Source organism: Leptonychotes weddellii, chromosome 15, assembly GCF_054177405.1.
Source record: "Leptonychotes weddellii isolate Sample4059 chromosome 15, ASM5417740v2, whole genome shotgun sequence".
Taxonomy (NCBI): domain Eukaryota; kingdom Metazoa; phylum Chordata; class Mammalia; order Carnivora; family Phocidae; genus Leptonychotes; species Leptonychotes weddellii.
In genome coordinates, this window is record NC_138383.1 from 21,722,394 (window position 1) to 21,736,140 (window position 13,747).

General features: G+C 48.5%; 1 protein-coding gene across 1 annotated transcript; it reads right to left on the minus strand.

The window, feature by feature from the left end:
- Positions 1–617: 617 nt before the first annotated feature.
- On the minus strand, positions 618–9,435 carry SNF8 (SNF8 subunit of ESCRT-II). The gene is made up of 8 exons (XM_081805156.1): positions 9,283–9,435; positions 8,869–8,919; positions 5,493–5,631; positions 4,497–4,601; positions 3,807–3,879; positions 2,704–2,845; positions 1,792–1,866; positions 618–841 (listed from the first exon to the last, which is right to left on the minus strand). The coding sequence occupies exons 1-8, from the start codon at positions 9,334–9,336 to the stop codon at positions 704–706; spliced, it is 777 nt and encodes a 258-aa protein (XP_081661282.1). The 5' UTR covers positions 9,337–9,435; the 3' UTR covers positions 618–703.
- Positions 9,436–13,747: the final 4,312 nt, after the last annotated feature.

Sequence of the window (13,747 nt, forward strand, 5' to 3'; positions counted from 1 at the left end):
AAGGGTCCAGAAGATGGTCCAGGGTAGGTGTTCAGTAAATGATGCCCTAACCGCTGCTAAGGCCCGAGGGACCTAGCGATCAGCACAGGAGGGGAGCTGGTGTGGAACTCGAGGACGACTCCGCCCACTGCTGGGCCACTCCCCCAGGTTCCATTGATTCTTTCCTCTAACCACCATCTAACTTTGACCTCTACTTCCTTCACACTCGGCCAAGTCTGTCAGAACCTGGAAGCTCTAGAGGAAGCTGGAGGAGACTGGACGAGTGGCTATTATTTACTGGTCCATCAGGGTCTGCTCGTTTGAGATAAACGTTTTTATAAGGACAAGGTTTGAATTAACGGGCTGTAATATATGTCCCAGGGCTACAGAGAGACTAGACTTGTCTAGCCAGGAGACAGACCACCTTTGTTGTAGACCCAGCTCTACCGTGAACTTTTGTAGATGACCCGTCAGGTCATTTCGTACACGCTCACTGTACTCTGTTACTCAGGTTATCCTTACTGGATAAAATGAGGTTTTCTCCAATAAAGATGCAATGTGAAGGCACTTTAAAATAAAAATAATGGGTGAAGAGTCTTGAGGAGAGAGAAAACTTGGAACTTTTTCTTTCTTTTCAAAAAAGAAAAAAGTGATTCAGGTTTTATTCGCCAGCAGCTCCGCCCTCTCCCTGCCTGCCGCGGGGGCCCCTTCCGCACTCGCGGAGTCAGGGGAGGGCTTCTCTGGCCTCCTCGGCTGTAATCTCCTGGGAGTAGAGGTCAGTGAAGAGAGCCGGCAGCCAGTAGTGGGCCTCCCCTGGGGCCTGCAGGTCCAGCCAGGCCAGCCCTTCCTTCAGCAGGTGTTCCTGGAGGGAAAAGGAGGCAGTCATTTATGAAGACGGAGTTCCTGTGGGGCGGACAAACCATTTTGGCTTCAGTGGGGTTTTCAGACTAAATCTACACGAGTGCCTTCACGTAGTTACATGACCCAACTGGAATTCTGGGTTCTCCTTGGCCCTGACCTTGGCCTGAGGTGCAAAAAATGCCACTGAATCACTTAACCTGTGCCGCTAGGAAAGAGGGTAAAGACAAGGTGCGGGGGGCGTCGCAGGAGGGACGTGGGGCCGCAGAGACGTCCGCCCCATGGCCCGAAGCAAGGCCCCGGTCCCATTTCCCTGAAGCAGAACGGAGACCACTGTTGTCATTACGTTTCCCGTTAACTCGTGGGTGAACCTCTCTGGAGAAATTAACAGAAGGACTCTCTTAGTTTAGGAGGGACTCGCAGTTCTGGCGGCTGGAAACATGCTCGCTTGTGCCGGTAGCATTAAAGAGACGTTTATGTTACCCTGCTCTACACCTCAGTGTATAGTTTAATTGCCTGGATAAGGGAGAAGGTATTAAAAGCCAGGGTTACATTCTCCTGCTACTACTCCTCACATCAGCCTTTCCTTCGTACCATGACATCTGTATCTATCTCGCATACAGTATAATAGTAGATAATTATGGGTACGTAATTAAGCAGGTTAACAGTTCCCTTCACTCCGTGTTAACAGTGTTACTTCCGAGACAAAGTGTAGGAACTGTCTGTCCAGGCTCCACAGGTTGGGGAGACAAGGGGTTTTGGTGACTTGCCTACAGCGCAGTTAGAAGCCTGCCTCTGAGTTGGAACTCAGTGGCACCTCAGGGGAACGCGGGGCTTGCTTCTCTGTGGTGACAGCAGCCTGCAAGGCTGAAGTTTCTGCCGGAGTGCTACCTACCCAACCACCTCCACCCATCTGGGGCCCATCTCCTCTGGGCCATTCCAAAATTCACATACCAGCACTTGCCGCGCTCGCTCGGTCTCCCATTTAAGACTGGCTTTGATATCACTGACGGTCACGTAGCCATTTTTCTGAAGGAAGGAGGAACCGGGGGGTCAGTTAACAGTGGACTTTCCCTGAGAACCCAGCACCTGCCCGGCAACAATGGACTGACCCCAGACAGGAGGAAGAACTGCCCTTGAAGCCTAAGAGCACAGAAAAAGAATGTTTAGAAGTCCCAGCAAAGATAGAGAAGCGACTTTCAGGGTGACAGAAGTGGGGGGCGGGGGGAGGGCGGGTTCAGTCTTAAAAAGTGGGGTCCCTGGTACTAAAATATTAATTTAGACCCTCTCAGAGAACTTCAGAATATGACAAGATTCAGAATAATTAACTGACAGGAAGAAATGGTGACCGTTCCCTGCCTCACCTTACTCATCCCCCGGTGAGAAAAGCCCCTCCTTACTTAGTTTTGTTCTACATTATCGAATTAAGAAAACCGAACGTGTCTTCCCTAAACCCAGGATGAGGACTTGGGGGAAGAGGGGATGTGCTTAAGGCATGCTGAGTAACGGCAATGGCAAACAGGAGGAAACCTTTGTATCGAAGAGCCCGTACAGAAAGTAGTATTCCGAAGACCTCAAAGAATCGGTCTACCCAAGAAAATCCGGTTCGCTGTGTGCATGGCTGGCTGCCCCTCTAGACTGTAAGCTCCCCAGGAGCAGGAGCTGTATGGTGCCGGTCGTTCTACCCCCACGGCCCGGCCGGTGCTTTGCGCTGTAGCTGATCAATAAACGGCTTCTAAACAAGCACAGGTCTGAGTCGTGCGTCTGCTGGACAGTCTCAGCGAAAGACTGCAGTTACTCAAACTGTCCCCCCCCCGCCCCCCGCCACACACAGGCGCCCCCCGCCCCCAGAAGGCAGACCAGTACCTCGGCCAGCTGCAGCACCACCGTGTGATCCATGTTGAGCTCAGCCGGAACAGACTGAATGAGGTAGGTGCCGCCCACAGGGATGATGCCGAAGCCCGTGCCCAGCGCCTTCAGTTTCTTGATGGCCCTGATCAGGTCGTCTCTGAGGTGAGGAAGAGCTGCTTAAGGACCCCTGGCACACCACCCCCAGCCACGACGCAGTGTCTCAGCTCTGCCCCGGGCCAGGACACCCTGACGGAAGACTCAAAAGGCTGCACACCAGTCGGTGACATCAATAAAAAGGTAAGGCCGAGGGGCACCAGACGGTGCTAGGACGCTCACGGGAGACAGTACAGTGCGGGGCTCTCCGCTCAGCAAACCTTTCTAACCCCGGACACAGGTCAAAAAATCTGCCCACGGGAGCCCATCGGGGAATGTGAATGAATGAGCTAAATGCGAGAGACAGGGAGCAGCGTGAACTACGGCAAAACAGAAAATGCTTATCCATTTTACAGAGGGCAACCCAGCTGATTATTGCCATTTGGAAATTCAGGCCCAGTCCTGCCGGTTATCTGGTTTCTGGTTAACAACTAACTCGAATTAGGGAAAAAGAAAACCCACAAGACAGTGTGTAGACCCTATACCCAGCCCACATACTGACAGCCTTTTTTTTTAACCTTTTCTCAAACTGAAGTCACACCCAGAGGCTGGGGAACCAGATCAATTTGTACCCCATCTTCTGACCCCCCACTCCATTCCCCAGCCTTTCTCAGTGCCTGCGCTAATCTCCTCGACCTCAAATAATCTGAAGATTAAGCCCCAAGTATGTTAAAAAAAAAAAAAAATAGTAACAATACATGCGTACACATGAAAAAAAGACGCTTAGAAGAAAATACACCAAAATGTCAACAGTTGTAATCTCTCAGTTGAGAAACAACGGGTGGCTTTTGGTTCTTTATATCTCTGTATTTTCAGTTTTCTAAAAAACATGTTTTCTGATCATAAAGAGGAACAAAAATGATCCCAAAAGTAGCCTAGACATGCGAGCGGTAAAGAGAAAAGATTTCCATCTGATTTTTAAAGACCTTTCTATACTCTAAGGGGTTGGAAGGCGTAAGACCTACTGGCTGACGTCTTGCGCGAACTTGCCCCTTCCTCTTAACACCTGTTGATGCAGTTCCTCCAGAGTTATCAGACCTAGGGGAGCGGGGAGGAAAGCAGATGGAGGATTACCTTTATGGCTAAGCCAAGCCAACCCAAAACAAAAATACAAAAAACAGGGGCAGCATCATCTCTGAAAAACTATAAAGGTGCTCTTAACATCAAGGCCGTATCTATTTATGACCAATGATTTATAACTGGTTTTAAGTTTTCTTTCTAACTTCAACACAGACCATTCGAAGTGCTTTATTAAGATGACACCACTGGATGACCATTTTTAGGTCACGTTTTGGGGAGCCTAGAAACTTGGCACCACCCCACCTTGGAGCGCCAGCATACATAGTTACTAATGATAAAATCATAACCTGGACGTGTTGTTTATCAGGGGAAAAGGCCTATTTCCTACCTCCCTATTATTTTCTGTAATAACCAGGGGCTAAGACCTTCCTGGGCGAAGATCTCTAGGGAATAGAGACAATCATTCGGGTAATTCCATTTTTCAACCACATGAAGCCACTAAGATGCTTCTGAAGACCTAACAGGTTCTCAAGATCTTATTGGCCTGCAGACTACAGGATGGAAAAGATCACCTTTCAAGGTTTTCTCCCTCTGAGAAGTCCAAAGCCCAGTGTGCAGGACTCAGCCAGCCTCACCTCCATTCCGGTGCTTCAGGGCCAGGCATACTTCAATAATCTGGACACCCAGCTCGTAATAGAAATCCCCCACACCTAGCATCTCAGACCAAAATCCTTTTCCAGCTGAAAGACAGAAAAACAAAAGCAGGTTATAGGTTATTTTCTATCCTTTCTTTTCTTTCAAAGCTAGATTAAAACACCTATCCTATAGGAAGCCTTCCCTGCCTAGCCTAAGTCCTGGGGCTCCATTTACTACTCAGGATCCTCAAGACAGTTGGACTCTTGGAAATTCCTCCTAAAAACCAGGCTCGGACAGGTGGGCAATCTAAAAGGCATTTCTATTTGGCGAATTCTGGCTCAGAACACTATAAAAATGAGCCTTCCTTTCCCAAATTATACAGTGAAATATAATGGGACACAGGATCTAGACAAGGCTGAGAGAAACGATATGCAGACCGGGCATTCAAAAATCCACTGAAGATAACAGCTGTCTGGGTAAAAAAATGCAGGTTACAGAGTAGTAATTATAGCATAATCTGATATGTTAAAAAAAAAAAAAAAGTTTATAAATAGGATGAAGGTGTCCAGAAAGCTATCTTAGACTGTTAATATTTATCTCTGCCACTGTGGGACAGGGTCAGAAGACTTGTACTTTCTTTTTCTTTTTTCTCCTTTATTGACTGACCCCATGATTACACGCTACTTTCATTAAAACTAAATTATCTTTTTAATAAAGGGAGAAATAGCCGTTCAGAAACTCCACTGGAGGTCCCTCACGGGAAGGCCCATACCCTGGCTACTAGCCCGCGGCCAGTGTCTCCAGCTTCCCAATCCCCCTGCGCACTCAGCCATCCTGCTGGGCACTCCCTGGAGACAACAGCCGCTGGCTCTCCCTGCAGGCCCTTCTAGAAGGGCCTTCTGGAAGGGGCCCTAGCCACAGTAATGACAGCCAGATGAGCTTCCGCCCCTCCGGAGCCCTACGAGAACACCACAGCCCTGTGGACAGCTCCTTACAGGCCAGAGGGTCCACCCCAATGGTGGCACACATGTCCTGGAACTGCACCCGGAACTCGGGATTCTTCCGGATCTCCTGCTTGTGCTTGCTGGCAAATTCCTCCAGGTTGCTCTTGAACATGTCCAACTGCTTCGACATCTGTAAGGTGGACCAGGGGGAGATTAGGGGCAGCCCGGCTAAGTGATAATCTAATGCCAAAAATTAAGTTCCTGGCCCAGTGGCAGGGCAAGGGCTGAAATAACCTATCTCCGCCAGGCCTACCATGATGCTCTTTCTTGTTCCCTTTAGTTTAGGGGTTTTTTTTGTGTTTTTTTTTTTAAGATTTATCTATTTGAGAGAGAGAACACACATGCACGAGTGGGGGGAGGGGCAGAGGGAGAGATCTTCAAGAAGACTCTCCACTGAGCACCGAACCTGACTGGGGGCGTGATGAGATCACAACCTGAGCCAAAACCAAGAGTCGGACGCCCAACCAACTGAGCCACCCAGGCACCCTATTGTTCCCTCTCTTTTTATCCCTACCTTTCCTTCATGGTTCTGTTGTCAGCTGGACTGGGATGCCATAATGTTTCCTTAATTCTAAAACACACATTTTTGGGGGCACCTGGCTTGTTCAGTCGGTCGTAGAGCATGCAACTCTTGATCTCAGGGGTTTGAGTTTGAGCCCCATGTTGGGTATATAGATTACTTAAAAATAAAATCTTTGGGGGTGCATAGGTGGCTCAGTCGTTGAGCGTCTGCCTTCGGCTCAGGTCATGATCCCAGGGTCCTGGGATCGAGCCCCACACGAGGCTCCCTGCTCCGTGGGAAGCCTGCTTCCCCTTCTCCCACTCCCCCTGCTTGTGTTCCCTCTCTCACTGTGTCAATCTCTGTCAAAAAATAAATAAAATCTTGGGTGCCTGGGTGGCTCAGTCGTTAAGCGTCTGCCTTCGGCTCAGGTCATGGTCCCAGGGTCCTGGGATCGAGTCCCACATCGGGCTCCCTGCTCGGCGGGAAGCCTGCTTCTCCCTCTCCCACTCCCCCTGCTTGTGTTCCTGCTCTCGCTATCTCTCTCTCTGTCAAATAAATAAATAAAATCTTTATAAATAAATAAATAAATAAATAAATAAATAAATAAATAAATAAATAAAATCTTTAAAATAAATAAATAAACAAAAATCTTTGGGGGCACCTGAGTGGTTCAGTAGGTTAAGCGTCCTACTCTTGGTTTTGGCTCAGGTCATGCTCTTGGGGTTGTGAAATTAAGCCCCACCTCAGGCTCTGCACTCACCTTGGAGTCCGCTTAAGACTCTCTCTCCCTCTCCCTCTACCCCTTCCCACCTGCACACTCTCTCTCTAAAATAAATAAATAAATCTTTAAAACATTAAAGATAATGAAAAATAAAACACACATTTTTTTTCTCACATGTTCCTGTTCTAAAGTCAGGATGCATCTAACAATCAGCATGCATATCTAATGTGATACTTTTTTTTTTTCCCCAGAGAAACTGTTACTAGATTGAAGATGCACCCCAGAATCCATTTTGTCTTAAAAAAATGAGAGAATGCGGGGCGCCTGGGTGGCTCAGTTGGTTAAGCGGCTGCCTTCAGTTCAGGTCATGATCCCAAGGTCCTGGGATCGAGCCCCGCATCGGGCTCCCTGCTCGGCGGGGAGCCTGCTTCTCCCTCTCCCTCTTGCCTGCCTCTCTGCCTACTTGTTCTCTCTCTATCTCTCTGTCAAATAAATAAATTAAAAAAAAAATCTTTAAAAAAAAAAAAATGAGAGAATGCAACATTCAGAAAAAAAGAAATCTTCAGCCACTAACAGAAAGGTTACATAGGAGAAAAAGGAAGCCTGGTACGAATTACGTGTGCAGTGATTGTTGAATCTTTCAGTCATGGACCTTCTTGGGAATTAACTCCAAATAAAGAATCCCAAAGGGAGGGATGGGTCTACCAGATTATATTCCAAAACTAAATACAAATGGTTTGGGGATTTTCTGACTTACTTGTAGTATTCCTTCTCTTTCCCTAATTAACAAAGCCTATGTTCCACCCACCAAGAGTAACCACTCCTGGCCCAACATCTCCTTGTCTGCTACATATTATAAACTTAAACATTATAATCACCATTTCCAGTTGATTCCTGTATGTCACCTCCCCTACGAGTGGGAGATTTTTTTTTTAATAAATAAATATATATTTTTTTAAGATTTTATTTCTTTGACAGAGAGAGACACAGCGAGAGAGGGAACACAAGCAGGGGGAGTGAGAGAGGGAGAAGCAGGCTTCCCGCAGCACAGGGAGCCCAATGTGGGGCTCCATCCCAGGACCCTGGGATCATGACCTGAGCCGAAGGCAGACGCTTAACGACTGAGCCACCCAGGCGCCCCAATATTTATTTATTTTAGAGAGGAGTGGGGAGAGAGAGAGCACAAGCAGGAAGGGCACAGAGAGGAGACTCTCAAGCACACTCCCCGCTGATGAAGAAGCCCAACACCGGGCTCAGTCCCACCACCATGAGAGCACGACCTGAGCCAAAACCAAGACTCAGACACCCCTGAGTGGGAGCTTCTGAAGAGCACTGCCTGTGTCTACTATCTTTCCTCAGTACAAGGATCCATTTCCTTGCTTGTTTCCTCCTCTTCTTTACCAGTCCCAGTAACTGAGTAAACTCAGGGCATGTACAGAAAAGGAAACCGCAGGCCCCGCATCCCATCACTGACACACACTTCTGGTACGCACCTGGATGTGTCGGTGGTGGTGATGGGCCACACAGGTTAAGCAGTATTTTCATCCTATTCTTAGGCACTTCAAGTGAAAGCCCCCAAAGACTTAAATCAAACCGCTCTACCACCTACTACCCAGGTAATCTTGGATAAACCACCTGAGTGTCCTCAATTCTAAACTGGGAAGAATAGAGTTTCCTCCTGGTAGGATCGTCAGGATGAACAAGATAGTGCATGTAGGGGCGCCTGGGTGGCTCAGTTGGTTAAGCGACTGCCTTCGGCTCAGGTCATGATCCTGGAGTCCCGGGATCGAGTCCCACATCGGGCTTCCTGCTCAGCAAGGAGTCTGCTTCTCCCTCTGACCCTCCTCTCTCTCATGCTCTCTGTCTCTCATATAAATAAAATCTTTAAAAAAAAAAAAAAAGATAGTGCATGTAAAGAAAATGGACACGTGCCTGGGACATAGATATAAGCATGGAATGACTCAAAAGATGTTAGCTATCACTGTTATTAGCAAGTCCCTGTAAAAGATCTGAGCAGCCCAGAAATTGAGATTTGCCAAATACCCTATTTTTAGTTCAATCCAAACAATCTAGTTTACATCAAAGGTGTCCCGCCCAGCCTTGTCGGGTCTCCCTGCCTGCCTGGAGCCCTCCAACCGACTCACCTGGGCCAGCTGGTCCTCAGCCAAGACAGTGCCTCGCTCCTTATACTTGGCCTGTCAGACAAAGAGACCAGCGTGAGTTGAGAGTGGGCGCTGGGGGCTCCCACTTGTACTGCCTCCGACGAAGTATGAAAAGAGGAGGGTCTCTCTTAAATGGTTTTTCTTAGGGAGAGGGATGAGGAAGTAAAACAGACGGCCCGTCTGCAGTCATATTTGGGGACGCGGGGGAAAGGGCTGGTGGATCTGGGGATGCTGACATTCCAATCCACCAGAAGCTGAAGGAACTCCGTTCCCCGGGACCCGAGGAGCCCGTGTCAGATTCTGATGGGGCGCGATTTGAGGGTACAGAGCTCTGCTCCAAGACTTTCGATCTCTCTCGGGTCGGGGATGGCTGTGGGTCGGCCTTCCTCCCCTCACCTCGGCAAGCTTCTTCTTGGCGATGGCGCCGGCTCCCACCCCGCGGCGATGCATCCCCGCCCTGGGCCCGGGGGCCGCCCCGCTGCCGGGACCCCGGGTCTCCGCGTCCCGGGATCCGCCGCGGGCTCCCAACGCGGAAGCGCCGGCCGCGCGTCATCTCCGCGCGCCGGAAGCTACGCGCCGACTTCCTGCCGCGGGGCGCAGCGGCTCCGCCTTCCTCTGGTGGCCGGGTGTAGGGAAGCCCGGCGAAGCCCCGCGGCCGGGAGGACGGGCGAGCGCGGACGCGGAGGCGCGGCCTGGTTGTCGGCGGCGCGCTCCCCACCCACGTGGGCGCCTCGGACCCTCGCGTTTTAGCGCGGCTGCCGCCCGCCGCCACCCAACCTCCGGCCGCAAGCCAGTGCTTACGGCCGCCTGCTCTGGGCCAGGTGCTGAGTCGGCCCCAAAGCTTCCAAATTGAGCATGAAACAGCCCATCAGCTCTAATGGAGCCTACCTGTTGGAGTCACACGCAGAGATTCTGACTAGGGCAGACCTTACAGTTAAGAACCTGGACTTTGGGGCGCCTGGGTGGCTCAGTTGGTTAAGCGACTGCCCTCGGCTCAGGTCATGATCCCGGAGTCCCGGGATCGAGTCCCGCATCCGGCTCCCTGCTCAGCGGGGAGTCTGCTTCTCCCTCTGACCCTCCTCCCTCTCATGCTCTCTGTCTCTCATTCTCTCTCTCGCAAATAAATAAAATCTTTAAAAAAAAAAAAAAAGAACCTGGACTTTGGAATTAGATAGCCTGGCTCCCTAGCTCACTTCCACTGCGTATGGTCCAGTAACTTCAGGCAAAATCCTGATTCTCTTGTGTTCTAGTGTCCACAGTTGGTATAGAGTAACACCTACTCATGAAGTTGTTGCGGGGATGAAGTGAGAAAATCTATAACAAAGCATCTAGTGCAATGCCTAACATAGAAGTCAACATCAGCTATGATTGTTATTCATCAGATTGGGAGTGGGATCAGCCATCTGTGTGTTTAGAAAGCTCCATAGGTGCTTTCTATAGCATTGAGCCTAACAAAGGAGCTAATGAAGGATTCTTAAGTCAGGAAGTTGTTACTTGACTTGTTAGATCAAATTCTTGTTTTAGAAAAGTTAGTGACAAAGGGGGCGCCTGGATGGCTCATTCCGTTAAGCGTCTGCCCTCAGCTCAGATCATGATCTCAGGGTCCTGGGATGGAGCCAGGATTAGGGCTCCCTGCTCAGCAGGGAGGGTGCTTCTTCCTCTCCCTCTGCTGCTCCCCCTACTTGTGCTCTCTCTGTCTCCCTCTCTCTTTGTCAAATAAAGTCTTAAAAAAAAAAGTTACTGACAACCTAGACTTAAGTCAGTCATAGCAATGCAACCTAGAAATGATGCAAGCTAGAACTAAGATAGTGGCCATGAGGTAGAGAGAATGGGACAGTTTCAGGAGATACTTGGAGTGCAGAATGGTAAAACTGGTAAGATGGAGACAGAGTGGGTAGGAAAAAGTGCTCGGTTTTCTGTCTTGGGCAACAGGGCGGTGCCATTTGGAGAAGGGGGTGGGGGAACAGGGACTGAGACCACAGGATGAAGCTGGGGAAATAATTAAGGGTGATTTTTAACATGTTGAAATTGAGGTCTCTGTGACATCACAAGAGAGATGACCAACGGTCATTTGGATGTATTAGTATAACGATCTACATAAAAAGCTGGGCAGAGCTACAGATCCAGAATCATCAGCAAGGTGAAATCACGAATGTGAATAATGTTACCAGAGGTTTCAAGTAAAAGGATTAGAAGAAGATGTGATCAGAGATTTGTGACAGGATATTTAGCCACCATTTTGGATCTTGAGGGATTATGGAGCCATGACCCAGGTCCCTGACCTGAGGATTTCATGGAGCAGAGCTGTACACCAGCCTTGAGCTACCTGCCTCTGGATGCTTATAAGAAAGACAAATAATGTTGTCTTACCAAAGCCACTGTTTGCTTACCAAAACACAGGTGTTTTTCTGTTATTTGAAGCAGAATCTAATGTTAGCGGATGCAAGGACCAAGGCTAAAATAATCATTCTGCTTTTTGTAGTCTTATTTCCGATTCACCCTCAGACACACCCTTAGACCCTGAGTTCAGGTTTCTAAGTCCCCTTAGAAACAAACTTCCCCTGCTTCTCCCTCTGACCCTCTCCCCTCTCGTGCTCTCTGTCTCTCATTCTCTCTCTCAAATAAATAAATAAAATCTTTAAAAAAAAAAAAAAGAAACAAACTTCCCCAGACACAGATTTGCTCCTCCAACACATACTAGCCTTTTCAGACACCCTCTCCTAAAACACTGACCTTCAATATACCTACCCACGCCTGTCTGCAAAACAAGTAGCCCCTTATATACACACATTTACCTCCTATTCTCATATTCTTACTACATCACTCCCTAACACAAAAATCTGGTTTTTTCCTGACTCACTGACACACATAGACACACCTGCCTCATTTCTCACTCTTTGACTCACACCGTATGACCCCTTAAGATACATGCACTGATCCCTCACTCACACTCATGGCTTCAAATTTATTCATACCCTCAAATGCACACACACTCACTCTTATAGGTGCAAACATTGGCCGGAGACACACCTGGTTACCACACTCAAGCGGACACCCTCATTCCCTTATTCAGACACATTTGTTCTCTTTCATAATTTTAGAGAAAGTATGCTGACCAGTAATGAGCTGGTAAATGTTTAACAACCCCCTCTCCAGGCTGGGAAGGAGGAGCTCTGATTTATAGCATTTGTCAATTTCCATGGTGTACTCTGGCCATGGCCAATTTCAAGCTACCAATGATTTTATGACCTTCTCACAAAATTCCTGACAATTTCACAATGGCCCTCAGAAGCGCTCAGCTCCAGGATACCCTGAATGCAGACCATCACACATGCTGTCCCTTGCTTTAAGTGACTCACGGGCCTTAGGCACAGGGTGGCTAAGAGCATGGGACTTTAATTCTCTACCTCATGGAGGCAGTGTAGTGCATGGTTAACAGCTAGTATGTTAAAGTGCTGTGATGAGGCTCTAGATGAGGTTTATAAAGAGCTGAGCACAATGCCTGGCCCATAATAAGAACATTGTACAAATTTATTCTAAATAACCGTTTCTGATTCGCTCACCCCCAGAGACACCCAAGACTCCAGAAATAGAGAGCCAACTATCCCCAAGACAACCGGTCCCACCATAGAGAATCGCTAAACTATATCTTTTGAGCGAAGGCATGGTCTAAATTGTGTGGTACACACTCTCCAAACACAAGGAGTTTAGAGGAGAGGAAACCTAAAATGTCAGAGCTGGAAGAGATTGCACACGGGCAGCCCTCGGGCAAATTCAGTTCTCAAAAGTGTTTTGTTTGGCCAGCAGAAAGCGTGTCTCTTTCATTTTCACAGTCCCCATCCTTCCCATTGTCTTACACCCTCCCCACTCTGCTCAGTTATGCCACTGGCCCAGCCCTTCAGCCAATCCAGCTTGCCACTCCCCGATTGAAAACTAATACCCTTGTATTTTTAAATTGAGGTTTAGGTGGGTAAATGATAAGCAAAGTTAACTTTTATTGACCATTTACTTTGTGCCAGGCACTATCTTAATTAATACTTCCTTCAACCGTATGAGTCGGGTACTTCCAAATCTTTTCACAGACAGGAAACCCACTCAGAGAGAGGAACTAACTTGCCAAGTCACAGACCTAGTAAGTGATTTGAGTCTTTGAATCGAGGTGTGTTTGACTCGTGTCTACTAAAATATGACCAGATCAAGGGGAGAGAGGACATTCTAGGCAAGATAGCCCACGTGAAGGGGGTAGGAGACTTAGCCTTCTAAGGATACCAGGCATTGGGAGAAGGCAGTGGACTGAGGGGAGAGGGAGAGCTTTGAACACTGGAAGATAAAGGTGTTGACTTTTGGACAAACTGAGTTGGCCCCTTTCCCTTCACTCCCACTCCCACCACCCTAGGGTAAGCCTGGAATCCTGCAAGAGGATTCTCTTAGCTGGTCTTCCTTTTCCATTGTCATCCCTGTTCATCTCGGTATATAACCCTCACTCATGATGGTTTGGGAACGAAATAGCTCTTCAAACCTGCCCCGGTTTAAGGATAAAATCCGAAAAGTTTTAACATGGCCTTTAGACCCTTTCTCTGCCCACCTGTCCAGCCTCTGTTTGTTCTAATCTCCCCATTGCTAGTTTCGCTTTGTAAGAATAACACTGAGGTAATATTCATTAAGGCTCCCTTCATCTTTTGGCCATCTTATCCTGGCCATCTCACTCAGCTTGGATGTCACTTTCTCCAAGAGGCCCTGAGACTCCGCACTCCATCTAGATGAGGCTGCTCTGGGGGCGCCTGGGTGGCTCAGTCGTTAAGCGTCTGCCTTCGGCTCGGGTTATGATTCCAGGGTCCTGGGATCGAGCCCTGAATCAGGC

What these genes read in the sequence shown, in the direction of transcription:
- SNF8 (XM_081805156.1), bottom strand. Translation starts at nt 9,336, where the DNA reads ATGCATCGCCGCGGGGTGGGAGCCGGCGCCATCGCCAAGAAGAAGCTT. An exon ending in CCAAGAAGAAGCTTGCCGAG is followed by an intron (nt 8,920 to 9,282) that starts GTGAGGGGAGGA and finishes TTTGTCTGACAG; the next exon opens with GCCAAGTATAAGGAGCGAGG. An exon ending in CCTGAAGCACCGGAATGGAG is followed by an intron (nt 3,880 to 4,496) that starts GTGAGGCTGGCT and finishes CCGCTCCCCTAG; the next exon opens with GTCTGATAACTCTGGAGGAA.